This window comes from Hemitrygon akajei, chromosome 12, assembly GCF_048418815.1.
Source record: "Hemitrygon akajei chromosome 12, sHemAka1.3, whole genome shotgun sequence".
Lineage (NCBI taxonomy): Eukaryota > Metazoa > Chordata > Chondrichthyes > Myliobatiformes > Dasyatidae > Hemitrygon > Hemitrygon akajei.
Genome location: NC_133135.1, coordinates 64,217,400 through 64,241,507, shown reverse-complemented (window position 1 = coordinate 64,241,507; position 24,108 = coordinate 64,217,400). Strand labels below are relative to the sequence as shown.

At 40.5% G+C, this 24,108-nt stretch overlaps 1 protein-coding gene across 1 annotated transcript in view; it reads left to right on the top strand.

The window, feature by feature from the left end:
- Positions 1-24,108, top strand: part of hmcn1 (hemicentin 1) — a 489,515-nt gene that overhangs the window by 264,142 nt on the left and 201,265 nt on the right. Inside the window, exons 29-32 of the mRNA XM_073063293.1 lie at positions 2,652-2,778; positions 16,012-16,166; positions 21,439-21,717; positions 23,035-23,316. Coding sequence (XP_072919394.1) covers positions 2,652-2,778; positions 16,012-16,166; positions 21,439-21,717; positions 23,035-23,316 — 843 coding nt within the window. The remainder of the gene's footprint in view (positions 1-2,651; positions 2,779-16,011; positions 16,167-21,438; positions 21,718-23,034; positions 23,317-24,108) is intronic.

Below are 24,108 nucleotides of genomic sequence, written 5' to 3'. Positions count from 1 at the left end.
TAGGCCTCATGATCAACTCTTCTTGGTGCAGAAATACATCAGTGCTGTCCCAATTCTGCTCACCAGACCTGGAATATCTAGCAGTAAAGTGCTGTCCTTTTTACCTACCACAGGAGTTCTCTGGGGTCATTTTGGTGGCAGTATACATTCCACCTCAGGCTAATGTCAATGGGATCAACATGCACGAAACAGCGCATTGTAATGCCTTCACCATTGTGTTGGGAGATTTTAACTTGGCCAGTCTGAAAAAATCACTAAGCAATTACCATTAACAGATCATTTGTAATACCAGAGGAAACCACACACTGGACCATTGTTACACCACCATCAAGAATGCCTACCGTGCTATTCCACGCCCTCACTTCGGGAAGTCTGATCACCTGGCTGTACTTCTACTCCCTGAGTACAGGCAGAGACTGATGTCTGCAGCACCAGTAGTGAGGACCAAGGAGGTTTGGACAAGGGAAGCACAGGAGCACCTACAGGACTGCTTTGAATTGGTGGACTGGACTGTACTCAGGGATTCATCTTTGAATCTGGATGAGTATGCTGCAGTTGTTACCAACTTCATTAAAACCTGTGTGGATGAGTGTGTGCCTACAAAGACTTACTGTACGTTCCCAAATCAAAAGCCATGGATGAACCAGGAGATACGTCATCTGCTGAAGGCTAGATCTATGGCATTCAAGTCTGGCAATCCAGGTCTGTACCAGAACACCAGCGGAGGGCTATTTCAAAGGCGAGGAGACAATTTTGAACACGTTTGGAGTGGACATCAGATGCATGGCAACTTTGGCAGGGTCTGCAAGACATTACTTCCTACAAAGCGAAACCCAATAGCATGAATGGCAGCAATGCTTCACTACCAAATGAACTCAACACCTTCTATGCACACTTTGAAAGGGAGAACACAACTACAGCTGTGAAGATCCCTACTGCACCTGATGACCCTGTGATCTCCGTCTCAGAGGCCGATGTCATTAAAGAGAGTGAACCCTCGCAAGGCAGAAGGTCCCGATGGAGTACCTGGTGAGGCTCTGAAAACCTGTGCCAACCAACTGGCGGAAGTATTCAAGGACATTTTCAACCTCTCACTGCTACAGTGTTCCCACTTGCTTCAAAAAGACAACAATTATACCAATTATGTCTAAGAGGAATAACATAAGGTACCTCAATGGCTATTGCCCAGTAGTACTCACATGTACAGTGATGGAATGTTTTGAGGGACTGGTCATGACTAGACTGAACTCCTCCCTCCCTCAGCGAGGGCCTGAATCCATTGCAATTTGCCTATCGCCACAATAGGTGAGTGGTAGATACAATCTCAATGGCTCTCCACATGGCTTTAGACCACCTGGACAATACAAACACCTATGTCAGGATGCTGTTCATCGACTATAGCTCAGCATTTAATACCATCATTCCCACAGTCCTGATTGAGAAGTTGCAGAACCTGGGCCTCTGTACCTCCCTCTGCAATTGGATCCTCGACTTCCTAACCGGAAAACCACAGTCTGTATTGGCTATTTGAGCTAAGAGACAGCAGTATTAGCTGCTGCAACATTGTGTCATGTTGGGTCGTATCTTCTAGAGATTAGAAGAATAAAAAGGAACTTGATTGAAACATATTAATGTGCTGAAGATTCTTGACAGGGTCAATGTAGAGGATACACCCTCATGGTTGAAACTAGAACTTGGGTTGTTATGTAAAATTGGCACCAGGATAGTGTAGTGGTTAGCACAAGGCTTATTACAGTTTGGGACATCGGAGTTCAGAGTGCAATTCTGATACCGTCTGTAAGGAGTTTGTACGTCTGCCCCCGTGAACATGTGGGTTTCTTCTGGGTGCTCTGGTTTCCTCCCACATTCCAAAGACGTACTGGTTAGTAGGTTAATTGGTAGTTATAAATTGTCCAGTGATTAATCTCCTGTTAAATAGATGGATCGCTGGGCCGTGTAGCTTGTTGGACTGGAAGGTAACGTTCTGTGTTGTATCTCTGAACAATTTTTTTACTATATGTTAAGGAGTTGAATTTGAGAGAGATGTGGTATTTTTTTGGTGAGGCATGACTCTTTGAAATTATTTTTTAACAACAAACTCAGTGACATTTTGGGATGGAACCCGACATCAGGACTATGTCTCTATCTTCCTCTAACAGTTTTGAAAGAAGTTGTTGAATATTTTGTAGAGCAAATATTGATATATCTTTGATAAACAAGGGGTTATATGTTATCTCGTTAACAGAGAACTTATTGTAAAGGTTACAATTTTATCAGCTGCAATCTTGTTAATTGGAAGATCAGACTTAAGTGACCTGCACATGCTTAAATTCATATATTCAATTGTTTATTGAGAGATATGCCCTGTTTATTCAGAGAATCTTGAAGCCAGGGAATCCCTCATCTCCTTTGATGTTCATTCCTCCTCTGCGTTTAAAAGCATTAACTTCATCTTGTATCATGACTAATGGTTGATTAATTCCAGATCCTAACCTAATCTTTACAACCCTGTTCATTGCCTTGTTTTTGCCCTTCACCCAAATTTCTCTAAGTATGTAATGAATCAAGTTTCTGTTAGTTTTCATACCACTTACCTCAGTCTGTTTGTTTATTTCTCTTCCTTTACTTCTCCTGCATCTGATTTCCCGAAGTCCCTCCAAGTATAATGGGTGCTGGCACTACAAGTGAAGTATCAGTGATTCTGAATCAGGAAGCAACGCTTGAGTGTAAAGTCCAAGGCATTCCCTTTCCCCACATCCAGTGGTACAAAGACAACAGGTAAGCTCCTTTGCCTACCATGCCAGTAATCTGCCGTTGGAGGGGCTTTAATCATAAGCCAAGGTTCTCTGACTTCAAGGTCATATTGCTCAGAACTACATGAAGCAGAGAAAAATAGAACAGCATAGAAACGTGCATTTTTCTCCCTCCTTTGCAAGCTTTTTGGATGTTTATATGTGATCTGCTTCAAGCAATCAGCCTACCCTGAAGTAAAGTTTGGAGCAGTGGTTAGCAATGTATTTGATTTTTTTAAAAACTTAAGAATTATGGAACATTTTCTCTTATTTTCTTACAATTTAAAAGGTTATTCAGCCTATTGTGTTCATGCTGCATGACTGATCTCATGTTTTAAAAAGTAAGTGATGCCTCTCGGAACTTGCCTGCAGACCAGGAGATTGCAAAAAGTGTTGGAGATAGTTACTTGCTGAGTTTATGTACCAGTGTTAAAAAAGTGAGTAGTGCCTATTGGGACTTGTCTCTGGAATGGGAGATCACTTGGATTATTAGTAATTTAGCAAAGGCCCATAAAAATAAGTTAGGTTGAAGCGGAGCGACTGTGGTTGGAGTGGGCCACTATTAGCATTGTCAGGCTTTGGCTCAACAGGCTTCGGCAAGAAAAGGCAGAGGTTAAGAGTGCTGAGTATTTGGAGTTATTTATTTGATTGTACAACTTAAGTTTGAGAAGCTAAAGCTTGAGAGACATAGGCAAGATGGTAGTTCAAACAGTGAAATATTTGTCCTAAAAATTGTTGGATTACAAGATACCTAACAGTTTCTCTGATGACTACATCTGCAGGAAGTACACCCAACTTCAGCTCCCGACTGACAAGGTCGAGGAACAGCTCCTGACGAACAAGGTTTACACCTGAATCCAAGGGGGACCAATATTCTTGTAGGCAGGTTTGTTAGAGCTGTTGGGGAGGGTGTAAACTAATTTGGCAGGGGGATGGGAACCGGAGTGCAGGGTCTCAGGAAATGATGGATTATAAAAAAGCAAAGGTAGTGTGCAGTCAGGCTGTCAGGAAGTGCAGGCAGATGATAGGATAAAATTGTAGCCAGTGGGGGGGGGGGGTGAGTATCAGTGCATTAGGGCTGCAGAATCAAAAAGGGCAGCAAATACAGTACACATCTCAATGCACAGAGTATAAGAAATAAAGTGGATGATCTTGTTGTACCTCTACAGATAGTCAGGAATAATGTTGTGGCCATCACTGAATTGTGGCTGAAAGATGGTTGTAGTTGGAAATTGAATGTCCAAGGTTACATGTTGCTTCGGAGGGATAGGAAGGTAGGCAGAGGGGGTGACATAGCTCTGCTGGTAAAAAATGGCATCAAATCACTAGAAACATGAGACATAGAATCAGAAGATGTTGAATCCTTGTGGGTTGAGTTAAGAAACTGCAAGGGTAAAGGGACCCTGGTGGCAGTTATATACGGGCCTCCAATCAGTATCTGGGATGTGGACTACAGATTACAATGGGAAATAGAAAAGTCATGTCAAAAGGGCAATGTTATGCTAGTCATGGGAGATTTTTACATGCAGGTAGATTGGGAAAATTAGGTTGGTAATGCATCCCAAGAGAGTGTATTTGTTGAATGCCTATGAGATGGCTTTTTAGAGCAGTTTGTCATTGAGCCTACTAGGAGATCAGCTATACAGGTTTCCCCCACTATCCGAAGGTAGAGCGTTCCTATGAAACCGTTTGCCGAATCGTAAGCCGAAATGTCGTAAAGTGAAGAAGCGATTACCAATAATTTATATGAGAAAAATTTTTGAGCGTTCCCAGACCCAAAAAATAACCTACCAAGTCAAACCAAATAACACATAAAACCTAAAATAACACGAACATATAGTAAAAGTAGGAATGATATGATAAATATACAGCCTAAATAAATTAGAAATATTGTATTTACGGTGTAGTTTCACTTATCAAAATCGGGAAGACAGCAAGTCAAAATCGATTTGCAGAAAAAAAATCGGCATGTACACACCTACGCACGTACACACAACTGCCCGTGCAAGGCTTCATGGTCATGGTAGTCTTTTCAGGGTAAACACATGTATAAATTGGGCATCTTTTTTTCATAAAAGCGAAAATCCTCTTTGGTTAGCGAAAATAGATACTAATGTAGGTCTTTTGTAACAGCAAGCTGTCGTAAAGCGAACGTTCGAAAAACAGGAGCCACCTGTACTAGATTGGATGTTATGTAATGAACCAGAGGTGATTCAGGAGCTTAAGGTAAAGGAACCCTCAGGAGACAGTGATTGAGTTCAACTTGAAATTTGATAGGGAGAAAGTAAAGTCTGACATAGCAGTATTTCAGTGGAGTAAAGGAAATTACAGTGGTATGAGAGAGGAGTTGGCCAAGGAAAATTGGAAAGAAATTTTGACAGGGGTGGCAGCAGAGCAGCAATGGCTTGAGTTTCTGGGAAAAATGAGGAAGAAGCAGGATAGATGTATTCCAAAAACAAAGAAATACTCAAATGGCAAAATGGAAACTGTGGATGACAAGGGAAGTCAAAGCTAATGTAAAAGCTAAAAAGAGGGCATGCAAGAAAGCAAAAATTAGCTGGAAGATAGAGGATTGGGAAGCTTTTAAAAACTTATGGAAAGCAACTAAAAATCATTAGGAGGGAAAAGAAATATGAAAGCAAGCTAGCAATCAATATCAAGGGTGGATAGAAAAAAAGCTTTTTCAATTATATAAAAAATAAAAGAGAGATGAGAGTGGATATAGGACCACTTGAACATGAGGCCAGAGAAATAATGGGGGACAAGGAGATGGTAGATGAACTAAATAAGCATTTTGCATTAGTCTTCACTCTGGAAGACACTAGCAGTGTGTCAAGTGTTGAAGGGTGTGAGGGAAGAGAATTGAGTGCAGTTACTATTACTAGGGAGAAAGTCTTCAAAAAGCTGAAGACCTAAAGGTACACAAGTCACCCAGACCAGATAAACTGCACCCTAGGGTCCTGAAAGGCATAGCGGTAGAGATTGTGAAGGCATTAGTAATGGTCTTGTAAGAATCATTGGGCTCTCGCATGGTTCTAGACGACTGAAGATTTAACATGTAACTCCACTCTTTAAGAATGGAGGAAGGCTGCAGAAAGGAAATTATAGACCAGTTAGGCTGACCTCAGTGGTTGGGAAGATGTTGGAATCAATTGTTAAGGATGAGATTGTGAAGTACTTGGTGACACAGGACAAGATAGAACAAAGTCAGAATGGTTTCCTTAGGGAAAAATCTTGCCTGATGAACCTGTTGGTTTTCTTTGAGGAGATTACAAGTGGAATAGATAAAGGGGATATTGTATATTTGGATTTTCTGAAGGCCTTTGACAAGGTGCCACACGTGAGGCTGCTTACCAAGTTAAGAGTCCATGGTATTACAGGAAAGCTACTGGCATGGTTAGAGCATTGGCTGATTAGTAGGCGGCAAATGTAGGAACATAAGGATCCTTTTCTGGTTAGCTGCCAGTGACTAGTTGTATTCCATCGGGGTTGGTGTTGGAACTGCTTCTCTTTATGCTGTATATCAATGATTTAGATGATGGAATAGATGGTTTTGTTGCCACATTTGTAGTTGATATGAAGATTGGTGAAGGGGCAGGTAGTGTTGAGGAAACAGGAAGGCTACAGAAGGACTTTACAGATCAGAAGAATGGGCAAGAAAATGGCAAATGAAATACAATATTGAAAAATACACGGTCGTACACTTTGGTAGAAGAAATAAATGTGTAGACTACTTACTAAATGGGGAGCAAAATCCAAAAATCTGAGATGCAAAGGGACTTGGGAGTCCTTGTTGGGTCAGTGGTGGGGAAGGCAAATGCAATATTTGAATTCATTTCAAGAGGTCTAGAACACAAGAGCAGGGATGTGATGCTGAGGCTTTATAAGGCACTGGTGAGGCCTCACCTTGAGTACTGTGAACAGTTTTGGGCTCCTTATCTAAGAAAAGATGGAGAGGATTCAGAAGAGTTCATAAAGATGATTCTGGAAATGAAGGGGTTATTATATGAAGAACGTTTGGTGTCTCTGTGCCTGTACTCCCTGGAAATTAGAAGGATGGGGTAGGGACCTCATTGAAACCTTTCGAATGTTGAAAGGCTAGACAGAGTAGATGTGGAAAGGATGTTTCCCATGGTGGGGGAGTCTAGGACAAGAGTACACAGCCTCTAGATAAAGGGGGCGCCCATTTAAAACAGAGATGCAGAGAAGTTTCTTTAGCCAGAGGGTGGTGAATTTGTGGAATTTGATACCGCAGACAGGTGTGGAGGCCAAGTCATTGGGTGTATTTAAGGCAGAGATTGATAGGTTCCTGATTGGAAATGGCATCAAAGATTATGGGAAGAAGGCCGGGGAATGGGACTGAGAAGGTGGATAATGGATTAGCTATGATTGATTGAATGGTGGAGCAGACTAGATGGGACAATTCTACTCTTATGTCTTATGGTTTTATGGTCTACCCTTCTCTCCTGGATGTATTTAGGACCACCAGGATGCTGAAAACCTCATGGATGAAACTTTTGCCAAGGTGATCATACCCGGAGTGCAGACTTCAGATAGTAATTGGGTAACCAACAGGGAAAGAAAGGGGAGTAACCAGTTAGTGCAGGATTCCCCTATTGCCATTCCCTCAGCAACAGGCATACTCCTTTGGATAATGCTGAGGATAGACAACTTATCAGGGCACAGCAGCAACAGCTAGGCCAGTGTCTCTACGTCAATTCTGAGGCTCCGCAGGGAAGGTTAAATTCAGGCGAAGCAATCGTGATAGAAAACTCTATGATTAGTGGGATGGACTGGAGATTCTGTGGCTGCAAATGAGAAACCAAGATGGTTTGTAGCCTTTCAGGTATTTAAGGTGCTGTATGTTTCAGACTGACTGCAGAATACTCTCAAGGGGAAGGGAGAGCAGCCAGAAGTCATGGTGCACATTGGCACCAGTGACATGGGTAGAACTGGGGAAGAGGTCCTGCATGATGAGTTAGGAAAGAGGCTGAAGAAGAGGACCTCTAAGGTAGTAATCTCTGGATTATGCCCAGTGCCATATGCTAGTCAGGGCAGGAATAGGATGGTAGTAGAGATGAATAGTAGATAGGCTGATAGATGATAGTAGATGGGCTGTGGAACTGGTGCGGGGTGCAGCAGGCAGGGTTTCAGGTTCTTGTATAGTTGGAACCTTTACTAGGACAAGGGTGACTATACCAGAGGGACAGGTTGTACCTGAGTAGGAGGAGAAGTAACGTCCTGGCTGGAAGGTACACAAGTGCTACTCAGGAGGGTTTAAACCAGTTTGATAGGGGATGGGAACCAAAGCACCAGATCAGGAAGTGGAGGGATGGAGAGGAAGGCCAGTAAAAACAGGCTGGAGCAGAATAATAGATACAATGGGATGGATAGTTTGAAGTGTGTGTATTTTAAAGAGTATTATGAAAAAAGGTGATAACCTTAGAACAAGGATTAGTACATAGAACTATGATGTTGTGGAGAGACTTGATTGAGAGGGGGACAGGAATGGCTGCTGAATGTTCCAGGATTTCAATGTTTTAGAAAAGATTGAGAGGGAGGTAAAAGAGGTGGGAGTTACACTACCAGCTAGAGATAATATCACAGCTGCACTCAGAGAGGACATAATGGAGGGCTATCCACTGAGTCTGTATGGATAGAAGTCAAAGTTGGGAAGAGTGCAATCACCCTGTTGGGATTATACTACAGAACTTCCAATAGCTACCAGGACTTTGAGGAAAAGATATGCAGGCAGATTAAGGAAAGGTACAAAAACAGTAGTGTTGTCATGGGGATTCCAACTTTCTTAATATAAACTGGGACTTTCTTAGTGTAAAAGGCTTAGAGGGGGCAGAAATGGTTAGTTGCATCCAAGACGGTTTCTTGAATCAATATGTAGATCGTCCAACAAGAAGATGGGCTGTATTGGAACTAGCACTGGGTAATGAGACCTTTCAGTGGGGAACAGTGACTTCAGTTTCCTAAGTTTAAAGGTAGCTATAGGTAAGGATAAATATGGACTTTGCAGGAGAGTATTAAATTGGAGCAGAGCAAATTAAGAGAGCATTGGGCAGAAACTAAGGAGAATTCATTGGGAACAGCTGCTCATGGGCATTCACATCCAACACGTGGAGTGTGTTTAAAGACCATCTGCGCAGAGTACAGGACGGGTACAGTATGTTCTAGTCAGAAAGAAGGACAAGGATTGCAAGGTAAGAGAATCTTGGATGTCGAGAAGGGTGAGGAATTTAGTCAAGAAGGAGAAGGAAAAGGAAAAATCTGTAAAGTTTAGGAAGCTCGAATTATAGAGAAGCCAGGAAAGAACTTGGAATGGAATTAGGAAAGCCAGGAGGAGCAATGAAAGGTCCTTGGCATATAGGGTCAAAGAGAATCTCAAGGCATTCTATTACAAACATCAGAAGCAGGAGGATAATTATGGAGGGAGTAGGACCACTTGAGGATAAAGGGGTGTGGAACATTTGCTTGGATGTGGAAGATGTGGATGAGGTCCTTAATGAGTACTTTACATTAGTATATCAAGCAGTAATAAACCAAGGCAAATGGACTTGCGGTGTTGTCTAGAAGCCGTTTTGCCACTCATCTGAGAGGCTTCTTCAGTTCTGATCCATGGTGAGTAGTTTTCCAGTTTATAAATTCTGCGAGTAGTTTAAAAGTATAACAATCACATGAGGGTCGTTAAGAATTGTAGAGGTAATGAGAGGGTCATTAGTCTCATCTTTGCATGAATGGAGGTGTGAACTGTTGTGGAAATGCCGGGGTAGAAGGCATCTTTGTCAAACTGGAAAACCCATCCCTGAACAGAGGAGGTGGGGTATGACACCACCTATCAGCTACTTACAATGTAGTCCTAACATCTCTACCCCTGCAAAATGTCTTTTAGACAACACAGCAAGTCCAGTTGCCATGATTTATTACTGCTTGATATACAAAGACCTTGATATACAATGCCTGAGAACCTTCATAGACATTTTACATCAGTATCTATCAAGAAGGCTGTGGAGAGTAAAGAGATCATGGCTGAGCGTACTGATATGCTAGGCCAGTTCAAGGTAAAGGAAGAAGTTGTGTTTAGTCTCTTATACTGCAGAGCAGACTTAATGGGCCAAATAGCCTAATTCTGCTCCTTTGTCTTATGGTCTTAAAGAGCATTGAGTTCGATGTCCTCAGGGTGTGATGGGATATACCCCAGGATATTGAGAGAGGAAAGAGAAGAGATTGCTGGGACATGACTAATATCTTTGTGACCTCTCTTGCCACAGGTGAGATTCCAGAGGACAGGCAAGTAGCTAGTGTTCCATTATTTGAGAAGGGAACAAGCAATAATCTTGTAAACTATAGACCACTGAGTCTCACATCACTGGTAGGGAAGTTATTGGAGAGAATTCTTAGGGATAAGGTTTACAAACATTTGGAAAACCATGGCCTAATTAGGGAGAGCCAGCATGGCTTTGTGTGGGGTAAGTCGTATTAACTTGATTGAGATTTTTGGTGAGGTGACGAGGGTGATTGATGAAGGAAGAGCAGTGGATGTTGTCTACATGAATTTTAGTAAGGTGTCTGATAAGGTCCCTCATGAGAGGCTTATCTGGATTAATGGTGAATTGGCTGTTTTGATTCAGAGCTGATTTGCCCATAGAAGACAGAAGATAGTGGTTGAAAGGACTTATTCTAGCTGGAGGTTTGTGATTAGTGGAGTTCCACAGAGATCTGTGCTGTTTGTAATGTATATAAAGGACCTGGATGAAAATGTTGATGAGTGGGTTAGTAACTTTGCTGATGGTACGAGGATTGGTGGTGTTATGGATAGCATAGACAGGTGGCAAAGAATGCAGCGGAATATAAATCAGTTGCAGATATGGGCAGAGAAGTGGCAGATGGAGTTCAACCAGGCAAAATGTGAGGTGTTTCACCCTGCTAGGTCTAATGTAAAGGGACAGTACACTGTTAAGGGCAGTGTGTTGATGAGCAGAGAGATCTCGGAGTTCAAGTTCATAACTTCCTGTAAGTGGCTATACAGGTTGATAGCATGGTGAAGAAGCTGTAGGCATGCTTGCCTTTATTAGTCAAAGCACTGAATTCAAAAGTCAGGAGGTTATGTTGAAGCTTGAAAAAACTCTAGTTAGGCCACATCAAGATTATTACATACAGTTCTGGTTGCCAAATTATATGAAGGATGTCAAGGCTTTGGAGAGAGTGCAGAACAGGTTGTCCAAGATGCTGCCTGGATTAGAGGACACATGCTATTACAAGAGGTTGGACAAACGAGCGCTGTTTTCTCTGGAACAGAGGAGGCAGAGGGGAGATCTGATAAAGGTTTATAAGATTATGAGAGGCATAAATGGAGTAGACAGACAGTATCGCTTTCCCAAGGTGAAAATGTCTAAAAAAGTTCAAAGTACAATCATTATTAAAGTATGTAGAGTATACATTATACCATATAAACATTAACAGAGGGCATGCATTTAAGGTGAGAGGGGTTAAATTCAAAGGAGATGTGAGCGGCAAGTCTTTTATGCAGAGTGGTGGGTGCCTGTGATGCACTCCCCTAGGTAGTGGTAGAGGCAGAAACATCAGAGAAATTAACAGACGTTTAGATAGGCACATGAATGTGAGGAAAATGGAAGGATACGGACGTTATGTAGGCAGAAGTTAGTTGGCCATTTGATTACTGGTTCCATTGATCTGGCACAGCATTGTGGGGACAAAGGGGAAAACCAGGTGCCTACAGGGAGAACGTGCGAACTCCATTCAGGTGGCACCGGAGATCAGGATTAAACCTGAGTCACTGGAGCTGTGTTGCACCTACTACTGAGCCACCGAGATCCACGGATGGAGATAAATTGAAGAAGCTAGTTCTGGGGACAAAGGGGTTAATGACAAGGAGGTGGATCAGATGTATTTGCCTTGAGTTGTACACAGCTTGTTACTTTGATCTGAAGATGATGGAAGGAGGTTCAACCGAGTAACATTCAAAAAAAGAATTAGATAAATACATGAAAGGACAAAGAAATCACAGTATCATGGGGAAAGAACACTGGCCCAGAAGTAATTGAATGGTTCTATCAAGGGGCAGTCGCGTGATATTCTCTTTCAGTGTCAGAACACACTACATTGCTGAAAGTATATAAAAACAAGAAGGCAAAATAGGCTGAAATCACCCCAATGGACTCTATTACTTTTCTTCAGCTTTGTTCCTGCCCAGTAAGTGTTCTGTATGTACAACAGTAGACATTGGTCCCTCAAACTCAGATCTTGAATCCACCTCCTACCTGCTGTTATGACTTTTAGAATAGTAAAGTGCTTATTGCCTGACGTACTTTGAAGCTGAAGGTATCTGGAATCCAAAGAATTGTTTCTTGAATATTGGCCAAACTTTCCAGTTTCTTTCATCAGATATCATGTCAATGAAGATTAAGAAAATGAAACCATGAACAACATCAACCAGATGTCAGCTTTGGCTTCAGGATCAACAATAAAGCTACTTTGGCCCAATTTTGTACAATGATTTATTTTTAATTTGCTTCCATTATGTATGATTCATCTATTCACGGTAGGATTAAAGTGATGTTAAGTGTATAACCGGACACTTATATTTTGTACTGAAGGAAACATTTAATAGGATTTTGAATAATTAAATGTTGGAGAAATTATTCTTGCAAATCAGTGAATATGTTGATGGGACCAGTAAGAATATGGATCAAGCCCAAACCCTTGCCTTTCCACAGTTTGAAAACCCATCATTAACATCCAACATCTTCATACTGAATCAAGACGTCAGAGCAAAATCCAGTTTGTAAAATTATATTCATAAGGTATGAAATTTGTGAATTTTCTTAGCCTACAGAACAAGCAGAAGAGCTATGCCATGGTTTCTGGTTAATTGGGCCATTGCTTAATCAGGGCAGCCACTTGCCACTTATTCGGGCCAACAGTTACAGAACAAACACTAATAGAGAAACATACACAAAATGCTGGAGGAACTCAGCAGGCCAGGCAGCATCCACGGGAAAAATTGCAGTTGATGTTTCATGCCAAAACCCTTCAGCGGGGCTGGAGAAAAAAAGTTGAGGAGTAGATTTAAAAGGTGGGGACAGAGGAGAGAGAAACACAAGGTGATAGGTGAAACCTGGAGGGGGAGGGATGAAGTCAAGAGCTGGGAAGTTGATTAGTGAAAGAGTCAGAAGGCCATGGAAGGAAGAAAAAGAGGGAGGAGCACCAGAGGGAGTCGATGGGCAGGCGAGGTGATAAGGTGAGAGAGGGGAAAAGGAATGGGAAATGGTGAAGCAGGGCAATATTAGAAATTTGAGAAATCAAATGTTCATGCTATCAGGTTGGAGGCTACCTAGACGGAATACATGGTGTTGTTCCTTCAACCTAAGTGTGGTCTCATCACGACAGTGGAGGAGGCCGTGGATAGACTTTTCGGAATGGGAAGTTGGAATTAAAATGGGTGGCCACTGGGAGATCCTGCTTTTTTGGCAGATGGAGCATAGGTGCTCGGCAAAATGGTGTCCCGATCTGTGTCGGGTCTCACCGATTATACGGGGGTCTCACTGATAAACAGGAGGCCACATCGGGAGCACCAGACACAGTAAATGACCCCAGCAGACTCACAGGTGAAATGTTGCCTCGCCTGGAAGGACTGTTTAGGACCCTGAGTGGTAGTGAGGAAGGAGGTGTAGGGGCAGGCCCTGAATGAAAATAGCTGGGATTGCCTTCATTTCTTTGAGACACTATACCACTAAATTGGGGCACTAATACCACTATACCACTAAACTGGGGCAGGGTAATGTTGCTGAACAGTTTCTAACTGGCATCAGCAAAGTGCCCTGTGTGGCTGTTAGACACTACACCATGCTTAAAACAAAGAGTTTTTAAATAGTGTAAATTGTGGGTATTTGTGTTCAAAAAGCAGTGATTTTGCCACTGGTAGTTGGCAAGAAATAAGCAGTAAGACAATGCTCACCGTGGTTTCAAGCATTCAGGCTTGGAGATGCCAGAAATGGCCAGGAGTGAAAATGAAACAATTTCACCAATTCAACAAGTTAGAAACTACGAAGAATTTGAGAGTATCGATACCCATCTTGAATGTTCTAGTGAAAATGAAAATTTGAAGGATGCAATCGTCGAAAGGATTGTATGAAGACAGTCCATTATCTACGTTAGGTGTCTGCTGATTTTGTTTATTTACAGTCAATCAAAAGAACACGGCAGCTGGAAATCCCTCTGTTAACAATTAGAAATTGATACTCAATTTTATGGCACTGCGGTAGTATTGATAGTGTTCTGATTTGTTCTCTATTTCATTTAAATGCATAATTTGTTACTCATTTAAACAGTAGTTTGTCGTATTTTCATTAAACTTTGGCTAATTGGGGCAGCCGTTTACTGGGCCAAAATGTACTGGTCCCGATGCATTCCAATTATCTAGCATTGATTGTATTATGCAGAACAGCTTGAAAAGTTTTTGCAGCAACATACATAATAGGACAACCTAGCATAACTGTGGCGTAGACAATTGTTGGCAGTTTACATCTGATGTCTTTAACAAAATGGTGAACTCCTTTTCTGTTTTTGCAAGCTCTTCCAACAGCATTAATGCTCTCTGGTCTACAAACCCCATTTCCAAAAAAGTTGGGATATTTTCCGAAATGCAATAAAAACAAAAATTTGTGATATGTTAATTCACATGAACCTTTTTTTAACTGACAAAAGTACAAAGAAAAGATTTTCAATAGTTCTACGGACCAACTTAATTGTATTTTGTAAATATACACAAATTTAGAATTTGATGGCTGCAACACACACAACAAAAGTTGGGACAGAGTTAAAATAAGATTGAAAAGTGCACAGAATATTCAAGTAACACCGGTTTGGAAGACTCCACATTAAGCAGGCTAATTGGTAGCAGTTGAGGTATCATGACTGGGTATAAAAGTAGCATCCATCAGAGGCTCAGTCTTTGCAAGCAAGGATGGGTCGTGGCTCACCCCTTTGTGCCAAAATTTGTGAGAGAATTGTTAGTCAGTTCAAAAGGAACATTTCCCAACGCACGATTGCAGCGAATTTAGGTCTTTCAACATCTACAGTACATAATATTGTGAAAAGATTCAGAGAATTCAGAGACATCTCAGTGCGTAAAGGGCAAGGTTGGAAACCACTGTTGAATGCGTGTGATCTTCGAGCCCTCAGGCGGCACTGCCTAAGAAACCGTCATGCTACTGTGACAATTATAGCCACCTGGGCTCGGGAGTACTTCGGAAAACCATTGTCACTTAACACAGTGCAAAAGCCAGCATCTGTGATGGTATGGGAGTGCATCAGTGCCCACGGCATGGGTGAGTTGCATGTATGTGAAGGTACCATTGACTCTGAGGTGTGTATTAGGATTTTAGAGAGACATATGTTGCCATCAAAGCAACGTCTCTTCCCAGGACGTCCATGCTTATTTCAGCAGGACAATGCCAGACCACATTCTGCACGGGCTACAACAGCGTGGCTTTGTAGACACAGAGTGCGTGTGCTTGACTGGCCTGCTGCCAGTCCAGATCTATCTCCTATTGAAAATGTATGGCGCATCATGAAGAGGAGAATCAGACAATGGAGACCACGGACTGTTGAGCAGCTGAAGTCTTATATCAAGCAAGAATGGACAAATTTCCAAATGCAAATCTACTACAATTAGTATCCTCAGTTCCAAAACGATTAAAAAGTGTTATTAAAAGGAAAGGTGATGTAACACAATGGTAAACATGCCTCTGTCCCAACTTTTGTTGAATGTGTTGCAGCCATCAAATTCTAAATTTGTGTATATTTACAAAATACAATTAAGTTGGTCAGTAAAACTATTGAAAATCTTTTCTTTGTACTTTTGTTGGTTAAATAAAGGTTTACGTGAATTAACATATCGCAGATTTTTGTTTTTATTGCATTTTGGAAAATATCCCAACTTTTCTGGAAATGGGGTTTGTACATAACAGTGATGCTAAACATCTAGGAGAATAAATAAATGCAGCACAACAGACTAAGTAGAATGTAATTTTAGCATTTTTGTCATAGAAGATCATTAAGTATTAAATTTGTCCTTCAAAATTCACAGAGTTTTCTTGTAGAGGTCATGTGTTATCAGGTTCCAAATTTGTCATTGCATTGTACCAGAAGCAATAGTAATAACAATTCTTCATGCTTTGCACAACAGGGTTCTTTTCCTGGGCAGCCCCAACATAGAAGTAAGAAATGATGGCCAGATGCTCCACATAAAGAATGCACGTCTATCTGAACAGGGCCATTACCAGTGCAGTGCAGTAAATGCTGCAGGAAAACAATTCAAGAAATTCAAACTCAACATCTACGGTTAGTGCAGCTCTTCCAATGTGAAAAGCTAACTGCTCCTGCTGGTTTGAGTTTTATTTTGTGTTGAGTTGCTGAACTGAAAAACTGATAGAGTCACATTCTCAGAGGCTGGTCAATGTGGTGCTGGTATTCAGCTTTCTCACAGCATGATTCAAATCAGAGTTGTCCAGTTATAGGTGGAATTTTGAACTTTACATTTCACTCCAGAATATGATCTGCTTCAGGATTCCAGACCATATCAGGATTATATAATTCCTTCTCCAAAATACATATGATAAACCAGTACTTAGATGAACCTAAATATTGACATCAGCCTTTTAATTCTAGATATGCTTAATTGTCTGAACAAGGTGGGGTTTTAATTCATATCTTTGAATCATTAGTCCAGGCCTCTGAATTTCATATTCCATGACATAACCACTCTGTGACTGTACTCTGAGCCTTTTAATTGTTAGGTATAGATAGGAGAGGAAATTTGCAGTTTTCAAAATGCTTTGGAGAAAGGGTCAAAAATGCAAAAGAACACCATTAACGAAAACAGGTTTTCCCACCCCCACCTCAGGCTAGCTGCAATGTTAATTTAATTAAACTCTCATACTGCTAATCATACCCAGGAATTCTAGAGTCACTGTATAAATACCTTTTTATGAACAGTGTGTGTAGATAAATTCTTATATCTTGCACTGCACGGTGCAAGAAACCAGATGTTGGCTATGAAGAGCAACTATCTCAACAGCAAAACAGCTGGATAGATTTACATTATCAAACATGATGTCTTACCAAACTAATAAGTTAATTGGGCATCTCAGAGAGCTGTGAGCAGTTACTACTAGAGTTTGCAAATTCCTGCCTTCAGCAAATGATTTAATCATTTACTTTTTCAATGAAAGAATCAAGTACATTCAATGAACAATTTTAATAAGAACTGAAAAAGAAAAAAAAAGATCTTTAAGAATCAAACAGGCCTGCTGTTTGATTCATTCCTCTTTATGTAAGTGTTCATACACATGGGTATTTGGAAGAATGCTGATCAATGCAGCAGGAAATCCCACATTAAGCTGTTCTGCAGAATATTGACTGAGCAATACGCAAAACAAAACTCCATGGTTCTGGGACACCAGGTATAGCTTTTGTAAATGATTGGAACAATTATTTATGCTTCTCAGGAAAGGAAACGCTCAAGAGGCGTATTCCACCATCCCCCCGTATATGTTGCTGTGTTTTTGATTTCCTGCAAGAAGATGATTGATGTTCAATACAAACAGTGAGGCATGAAAAAGTCTATTTAAATAATATCTAAATATTTGTATTATGCTCTCCAATGTACCATCCAGTACTTCTATAAAGTTACAGTGGATAACAGGAACTCCTGATAGCCTCTGGCATCTACCTCTTCATTGGGGGGGAAGGGGAATATGAAGTTTAAATGTCAGGAAACTTGCAATTGATTGTATAAATCAAAACATTAGTTTCTAACAAAATAAATAGAATCCCAAGAGGGAATTGAAGAACTCTTTTGTATAATGCAATGTTATGATCTGGAATGTGCTGCCTGAAAGCAATTTCGAAAGAGCAATGTGTAAATACTTTAAAAGGGAGGTTTGTGGGGCCATGGAAAAGGGCAATGAAGTTTAATTAAATGGCTAATGCTTTCAGAGGGCCCACACAACCATGGATAGCCTGTGGTAGGAGATCTTATAATGCAGTTTTGTCAACATTTCAGTGGCTTTCGCAATGCTCTGCTACAAAAAACATCAGCCCTCACAATAGTTATAACTTATCTAAATTACAATTCTGAAGACCAGCGCTTTCTCACATATTTATATGGCTCTGAGAATGGTTGACTCAACAGACAAAATCAGCCTCTCTTGGTCTCCACCCTACCACAGATATTTATTTTGTTTTTCCCAACCCTTCCCCTCCTCTGTCACATTGTATATACTGTTTTATTCTCGAATTCTCACCTTTAGTTGTTCTGCTAAGTTTGTAACGTTGACTCTGTCACTTTCTCGCAGTTGCTATCTGACCTGTTGAGTATTCATGCCGTTTTCTCTCTATATTTTTAAAATGTCTCAGTTCTACAAGAATGATGTATATCAATTATTAAAGATTATGCATTGATAATGCTTTGTTGATTAGAAGTATTTGTATATCAAAAATGAAAAGCTGGCAAATTTAAAAGGAATTGAAAATGCTGTCGAATATAAGCAGTTAATTGACATTGAAAGGAAGAAATTAGTTAACATTTCAAATGTTGTCTTTCATCACATTCAATCAAGAGCATTTCTATTATGTTCTATTTTTTGAGGAAGTAAAAAGTTAAGAATGAATGACATTTATGTTGATTATATATTGCAATAAATGACTGGATTTGCTAAGGACACCATAAGATGGAGCAACAGATATTTGCTACCTATTGGCAGTTTAGTCAATCAGTCAAATACAAGGAAAAGTCATTGGGGTGCTACCTATAGTTAGTTCCTCAGTCACAAATTTCATAGTTAAAGCATAATATCCCAACATGTAGTTCCAATGCCTGGTGTTTCCATGCTTCGCAATTTGGAAAATTAATCTTTGAGTGAGGATGAGTGTCATCCTGCTCAGCACCTGCTCTGTTCCTTAATTGCCACACTTTTCCCATGGCTGAACTTGCCCTTTGGTGCTCAGTAGGTCAGGCACCCTGGACATTGAGGCTGTTGCTGTAGAGTGGGCCATGAATAGTGGTGGGGAAGACTTGTGCCCGTGATGGAGCTGGCTGAGTCTATAACCTTCTGCAATCTCTTGCAATCCAGTGTTGTGGAGGCTCGGTACTATGCTGTGATGCAACCAGTCACCACTGTTTCTCTGTAGAAAGGTGCAAGTCTGTGGTGACATACTAAAGCTCAACAAGAGCCTAATGAAGTGGAGGTGCCTTCTTCATGATTGCATTAATATGTTTGGCCCGGGATAGATCCTCTGAGATGTTGACGCCCAGGAACTTGAACCTTTTCCATCACTGTCCCCGCAGTGAGCGTTGGTATGTGTTCTCCTCAGACTTCCCATATCTGAAGACCACAATCAGTTCTTTTGGTCTTGCTGACATTGAATGCAAAGTTGTTCTGATACCACTCAATCAGATGATCTATCTCATTCCTGTCAGCCTCCTCATTGGCACCTGGGATCCTACCAACAATAAATCACAGTTCAGCTGTGCTTAGTCTCACAGTGCTGAGTGTAGAGACAGTTGAGCAGCGGGATAAGCATACATCCTTGAGGTGCACCAATGTTGACAGCCAACGAGGCATTATTACCTTTACACACTGCCTATGGTTCATCAATAAGGAAGCTGAAGATCCAGCCACAGAGGGAGGTACAATGACCCAGGTTATTAAGCTTGGTTATGAGTACTGAGGGAATGATATTGTTGAAAGCCAAACTGTAATCAATAAAAAATAGTCTGATATATAGTATGTCTTGCTGCTGTCTCGGTGCTCCAGAGCAGAGTGGAGAGCCAGTGAGAATGCGTCCATTACAGACCTATTGCAGTGGTAGGAAAATAGCAGCAGGTCCAGGTCCTTGCTCATGCAGGAGTTAATTCTAGCTTCAACCAACCTCTTGAATCACTTCATATGGTAGATATGAGTGCTACTGGGTAACAGTCATTGAGGCAACACACACAAAATGCTGGTGGAACACAGCAGGCCAGGCAGCATCTATAGGGAGAAGCGCTGTCGACGTTTCGGGCCGAGACCCTTCGTCAGGACACTGACAAAAGGTCTCGGCCCAAAACATCGATAGTGCTTCTCCCCATAGATGCTGTCTGGTCTGCTGTGTTCCATCAGCATTTTGTGTGTGTTGCTTGAATTTCCAGCATCTGCAGATTCCCTTGTGTTTGTCATTGAGGTAGTTCACTCTACTCTTCTTGGGCATTGAATGATTGCTTCCCTTTTGAAGCCGTGGATTTCTCAGAACCATGGCAGTAAAAGGTTGAAGGTATTTTTGAATATTCCAGCCAGTTGGTCAGCACAGGTTTTCAGTACCCAGCAAGGTACACAGTTGTATTATGAGATTAATATATGTAAATTCATGTTCATGTACATTTGAAAATCAAGGAATTCCTTCCTCTAACATATAATTGATTTAACCACCTTGAGAAATTGTACACGTTAGATAAAGCTCATAATATTAGAATATTTATACCTTATTAGAGGGACTAGATTGACAGGTAGGTATAATGTTCTTGTGTTATTTGAATAACTCTTTGCCCTTGAATGGAGATGTTCTTAGTTGTGCAGCTACACTAGGTGAATGTATGTTTGAATATAGAGAAATCAACATCAGTTGGTGGGTATCCAGTCTGGGCTGCAGATGAGTTTGAGGATGGCTGTTTACAACCTAACTGGAATGTTTTTATACATTCGCTTTCCAGTTCTTAATTAACTCAAAGCTACAACTTAATATTCAGTATCAAATTAAGTATAGTTGATCAGAAACCAGCACTACATTTGTATTGTGAGGACTTGAGGTTTATTGTTGTAGGCAACTGAAGTGAAGGGTGTTTTTCTAAAGTTAAGTACCCAAATATAGCAAGTTTATTACTCTGTGATTAAGGCAAAAATTACTTGCATTTGAAAATTGTCTCTGGAAGTTTCAATTAGACTTGATTTAATGCCGAACTTACCCAAGGTCCAAGTGCAAAGTACAGTTAGAAGATGTACAGATATGAAATATTTACAGTTTAACTACTGTTCATCATCAAGTGAATGAAACAACCTTTACTTTTCAAACAGGTAATTATATTATAGCACAGGTTGATAGACAGCGAAATGATGTAGTATCTGACAGTGATAATGTGAGATATCCATAATCATCTGGACATTCATTGTAATACAACTCACAGCAAACTGAGTCACTGACTATCTAGTCAATGTGCTTTGACAACTGAGAAACTGTCTGCTCTGGGAGCTCTGTTAAATTTATGAAATTCATTCAGTGGAATATTCTAAAATCTCTCCCAGTTTACTCAATGGTGCTGAAGTTTGTGCCTTGGCTTTATTTGAGACCAGATAACTCATTAACTCAGTTATTCTTGATATGAATCAGTTTCATGTCATTTGGTCACATTGCCTGCTGAATTTTGCTGTTTAAACTTAAATATGCAGCCCCAGTCTTAAAAGCTGCCAGAATATTTTCCATTACTTGAGTTACCTACGTAGTCAGAAATTATTGAACTGTTTCTTTCAACTGTTCAATTATTATATTTATGCTGTTGTTTTCATTTTCATACCAAAAGTTGCACCAACCATTAAAGGAGGTAATACCACAACTGACCTGACTGTTCTGCTAAATAACCCCGTCCTCCTGGAATGTGAAGCTCGTGGCATTCCCCTGCCTGCTATAACCTGGTACAGAGCCAATCGACCAATCATCTCCAGTCCGCAAGCTACGTATATTGACAGAGGGCACTTCCTTCAGATACCTCGGGCCCATATATCAGATGCTGGTCAATACACTTGTCGTGTCACCAGTGTTGCTGGAACTGCTGAAAAGCTTTACGAGCTGGATGTGTATGGTAATAATTCTACTTCTATTCACATTTCCTTTCCTATTTTTATATCCATTTTGGAAAATCTTATTTTCTGTTAAGGGAAGCAACAAAACACTCTTTTGTTTTTCTAAAGACAATTTTGGCCTGCATTTTTATGCCAAAATTTGTGGGTTATTTTGGTATTTGGCAGTAGATTTAATGCATCTCCCTCTCCCACCACTCAAGAGAATTCTGAATATGGAGAACCTCAATTGATGCTGTTTTGCCAGCTTCTCAAACACTCATTTTGACCCCCATTTACAGAACCTTCGTGAGTCAAGGCATGTTTGGAGGCGATTTACTGTGGACATTCCCGTTCACCCAGTGTTGACTAGTTTATCAGCACTGACACCCATGAGAAATTCTGACTTGTCTTGCAGTTTACCTAATCCCTAAGAAGAAAAAGTACAAAGGATATCTTTTTTTCTTGTTACATGGAAAGAAGTGACATTTGGACTGCAGCAGGCTGAATATGTGGTTAATTTAAAAGTCTAAGATAATTAGAAACTCCGCTGAAACAAATTAAATACAAGAAGAGGGATTAGTCAGATCGAAATGAAATTCTGTTCCTTGATTGTCACTGGTTCTTATTTTCCTAGTGGTGGTGATTCTTTGTAGTTTAGGAATATAATTGATGACATAATGTCTCCAGCATTGGGCATTATTTTTTGCCTGAATCTATAAGTGGAAGCAAGTTGTTCATTAAAGGAAGCCACCAGAGACAAAAGCTGCTCTATTCTCAATAAATTTATATTTACTTTGCCCCTTTCTCAACAAAACAAGATTAAATAGGCATTCATCACCCTGGGTTTTTGTATTGAGATGGGTTGCTAGCTTTGACTGTAAAACCACATAGGCAGGAAAGTGATTGAGGATTTTATACAAGGACAAGTTACTTCTTTCAGAAGTGCAACATTATATCACAGCTGAAATATTAACTTTTTATGCCCAGAGAATGAGATGAGAGAAGAATAGATCTTTTTGGGTTATTGCTCTTTGAGGAAGCAATCTTTGTTCAGATCCTGAGTAAAGTCTCAGTTCTACTCTTAATAATCAACTTCCCAGAACCAATCAGATAAAGGACTCCTGCAAACTTCTTACTTCTCATATATGAGAAGCATCAAGTCAAGTCATAAAGTCACAGCTAACAGAAATTTCTGTAGCAGAAATGCTTCACTATGGTTTAGTGTTTAGGTCAATGATTCTAATCCCCAACAAAAAGCCATACACAACTTTCTAATAAAACCTTTTTTTTATATATTTAAGAAGACTAATCTATTCTGATTGCATTTCTTTTTCCAGTTCCTCCTAATGTTGAAGGACAGCTTGAAACTCCCCAGCTCAAGAAGGTCATTACTAATAACATGGTGGTTCTGCACTGTGAAGCATCTGGGCACCCGCCTCCAGTTCTTACATGGCTGAAGGATGGGGTACCTGTGAAAGCCAGTAACAACACTCGTATCCTGCAGGGAGGCAGGACACTGGAGATTCTCAGTGTAGCCGTGTCTAATGCCGGTGGCTACACGTGTGTAGCTAGCAGCATTGCTGGTGAAAGCCAAATAAAGTACATCCTAGATGTTCTAGGTAAGGTATTAAAAAACATCCGGGTTATTCCTGTAATCCCATGATTGCAAAAGGATGGTATTTGTTGAGATCAGAGATGAGAATAGATCTCCAGCACTGATTTGCCTAATGAGCTTGAAGATGACCATCAGACAATCTGATGGATGAAGCGTTCTGTCACCTCACTCACATTGAAAGCTCCCAATATGTCTAAATGCTAAGGCAAAAATCTGTTCATATTCGGACTTTGCTACACTCATTAAACCAGGTTTTGTTTACTTTAATCCATGTTTACGAACTCCATTGTTTAAGTGAAACATGCTAAATTCCATGCCCAAGCAGACATAAAGACTTGAATTACTCTCAGTTATCCATTGCACCAATTTCTGTCTGAAAAATGTCAAACCTTTCTTGGTCCATACATTTCAGAATAAAGTGGCAAAACTGGTACACAAATGCAAACATGTGGCCATATCATTTTTTCTGTTACTCATGCAGAGAATATTTCAGCAAGAGAATGTTTTTATACTTTCTCCATTTTTTCTTTATGATTTGATTCAATAATTACAAAAGATGTTGTACTGTATGGATCTACAAACGTTTGTATTTTTTGAGAGCAACGACTCCCCTTAGCACTAATGGATTGATAACTTACTTGTTTGCATAGATTTGTGTTTTCTTGCACACGTGTGTCCTGCAGCCCGCTCTCTCTTTCTCTCTGCAATGTGAATACACTAGTTAAAGTCACCTGCACGTGCATGCCTTTATTTAATTGATATGTAGTTGCCCAGATACAACAGATATGATGTCATT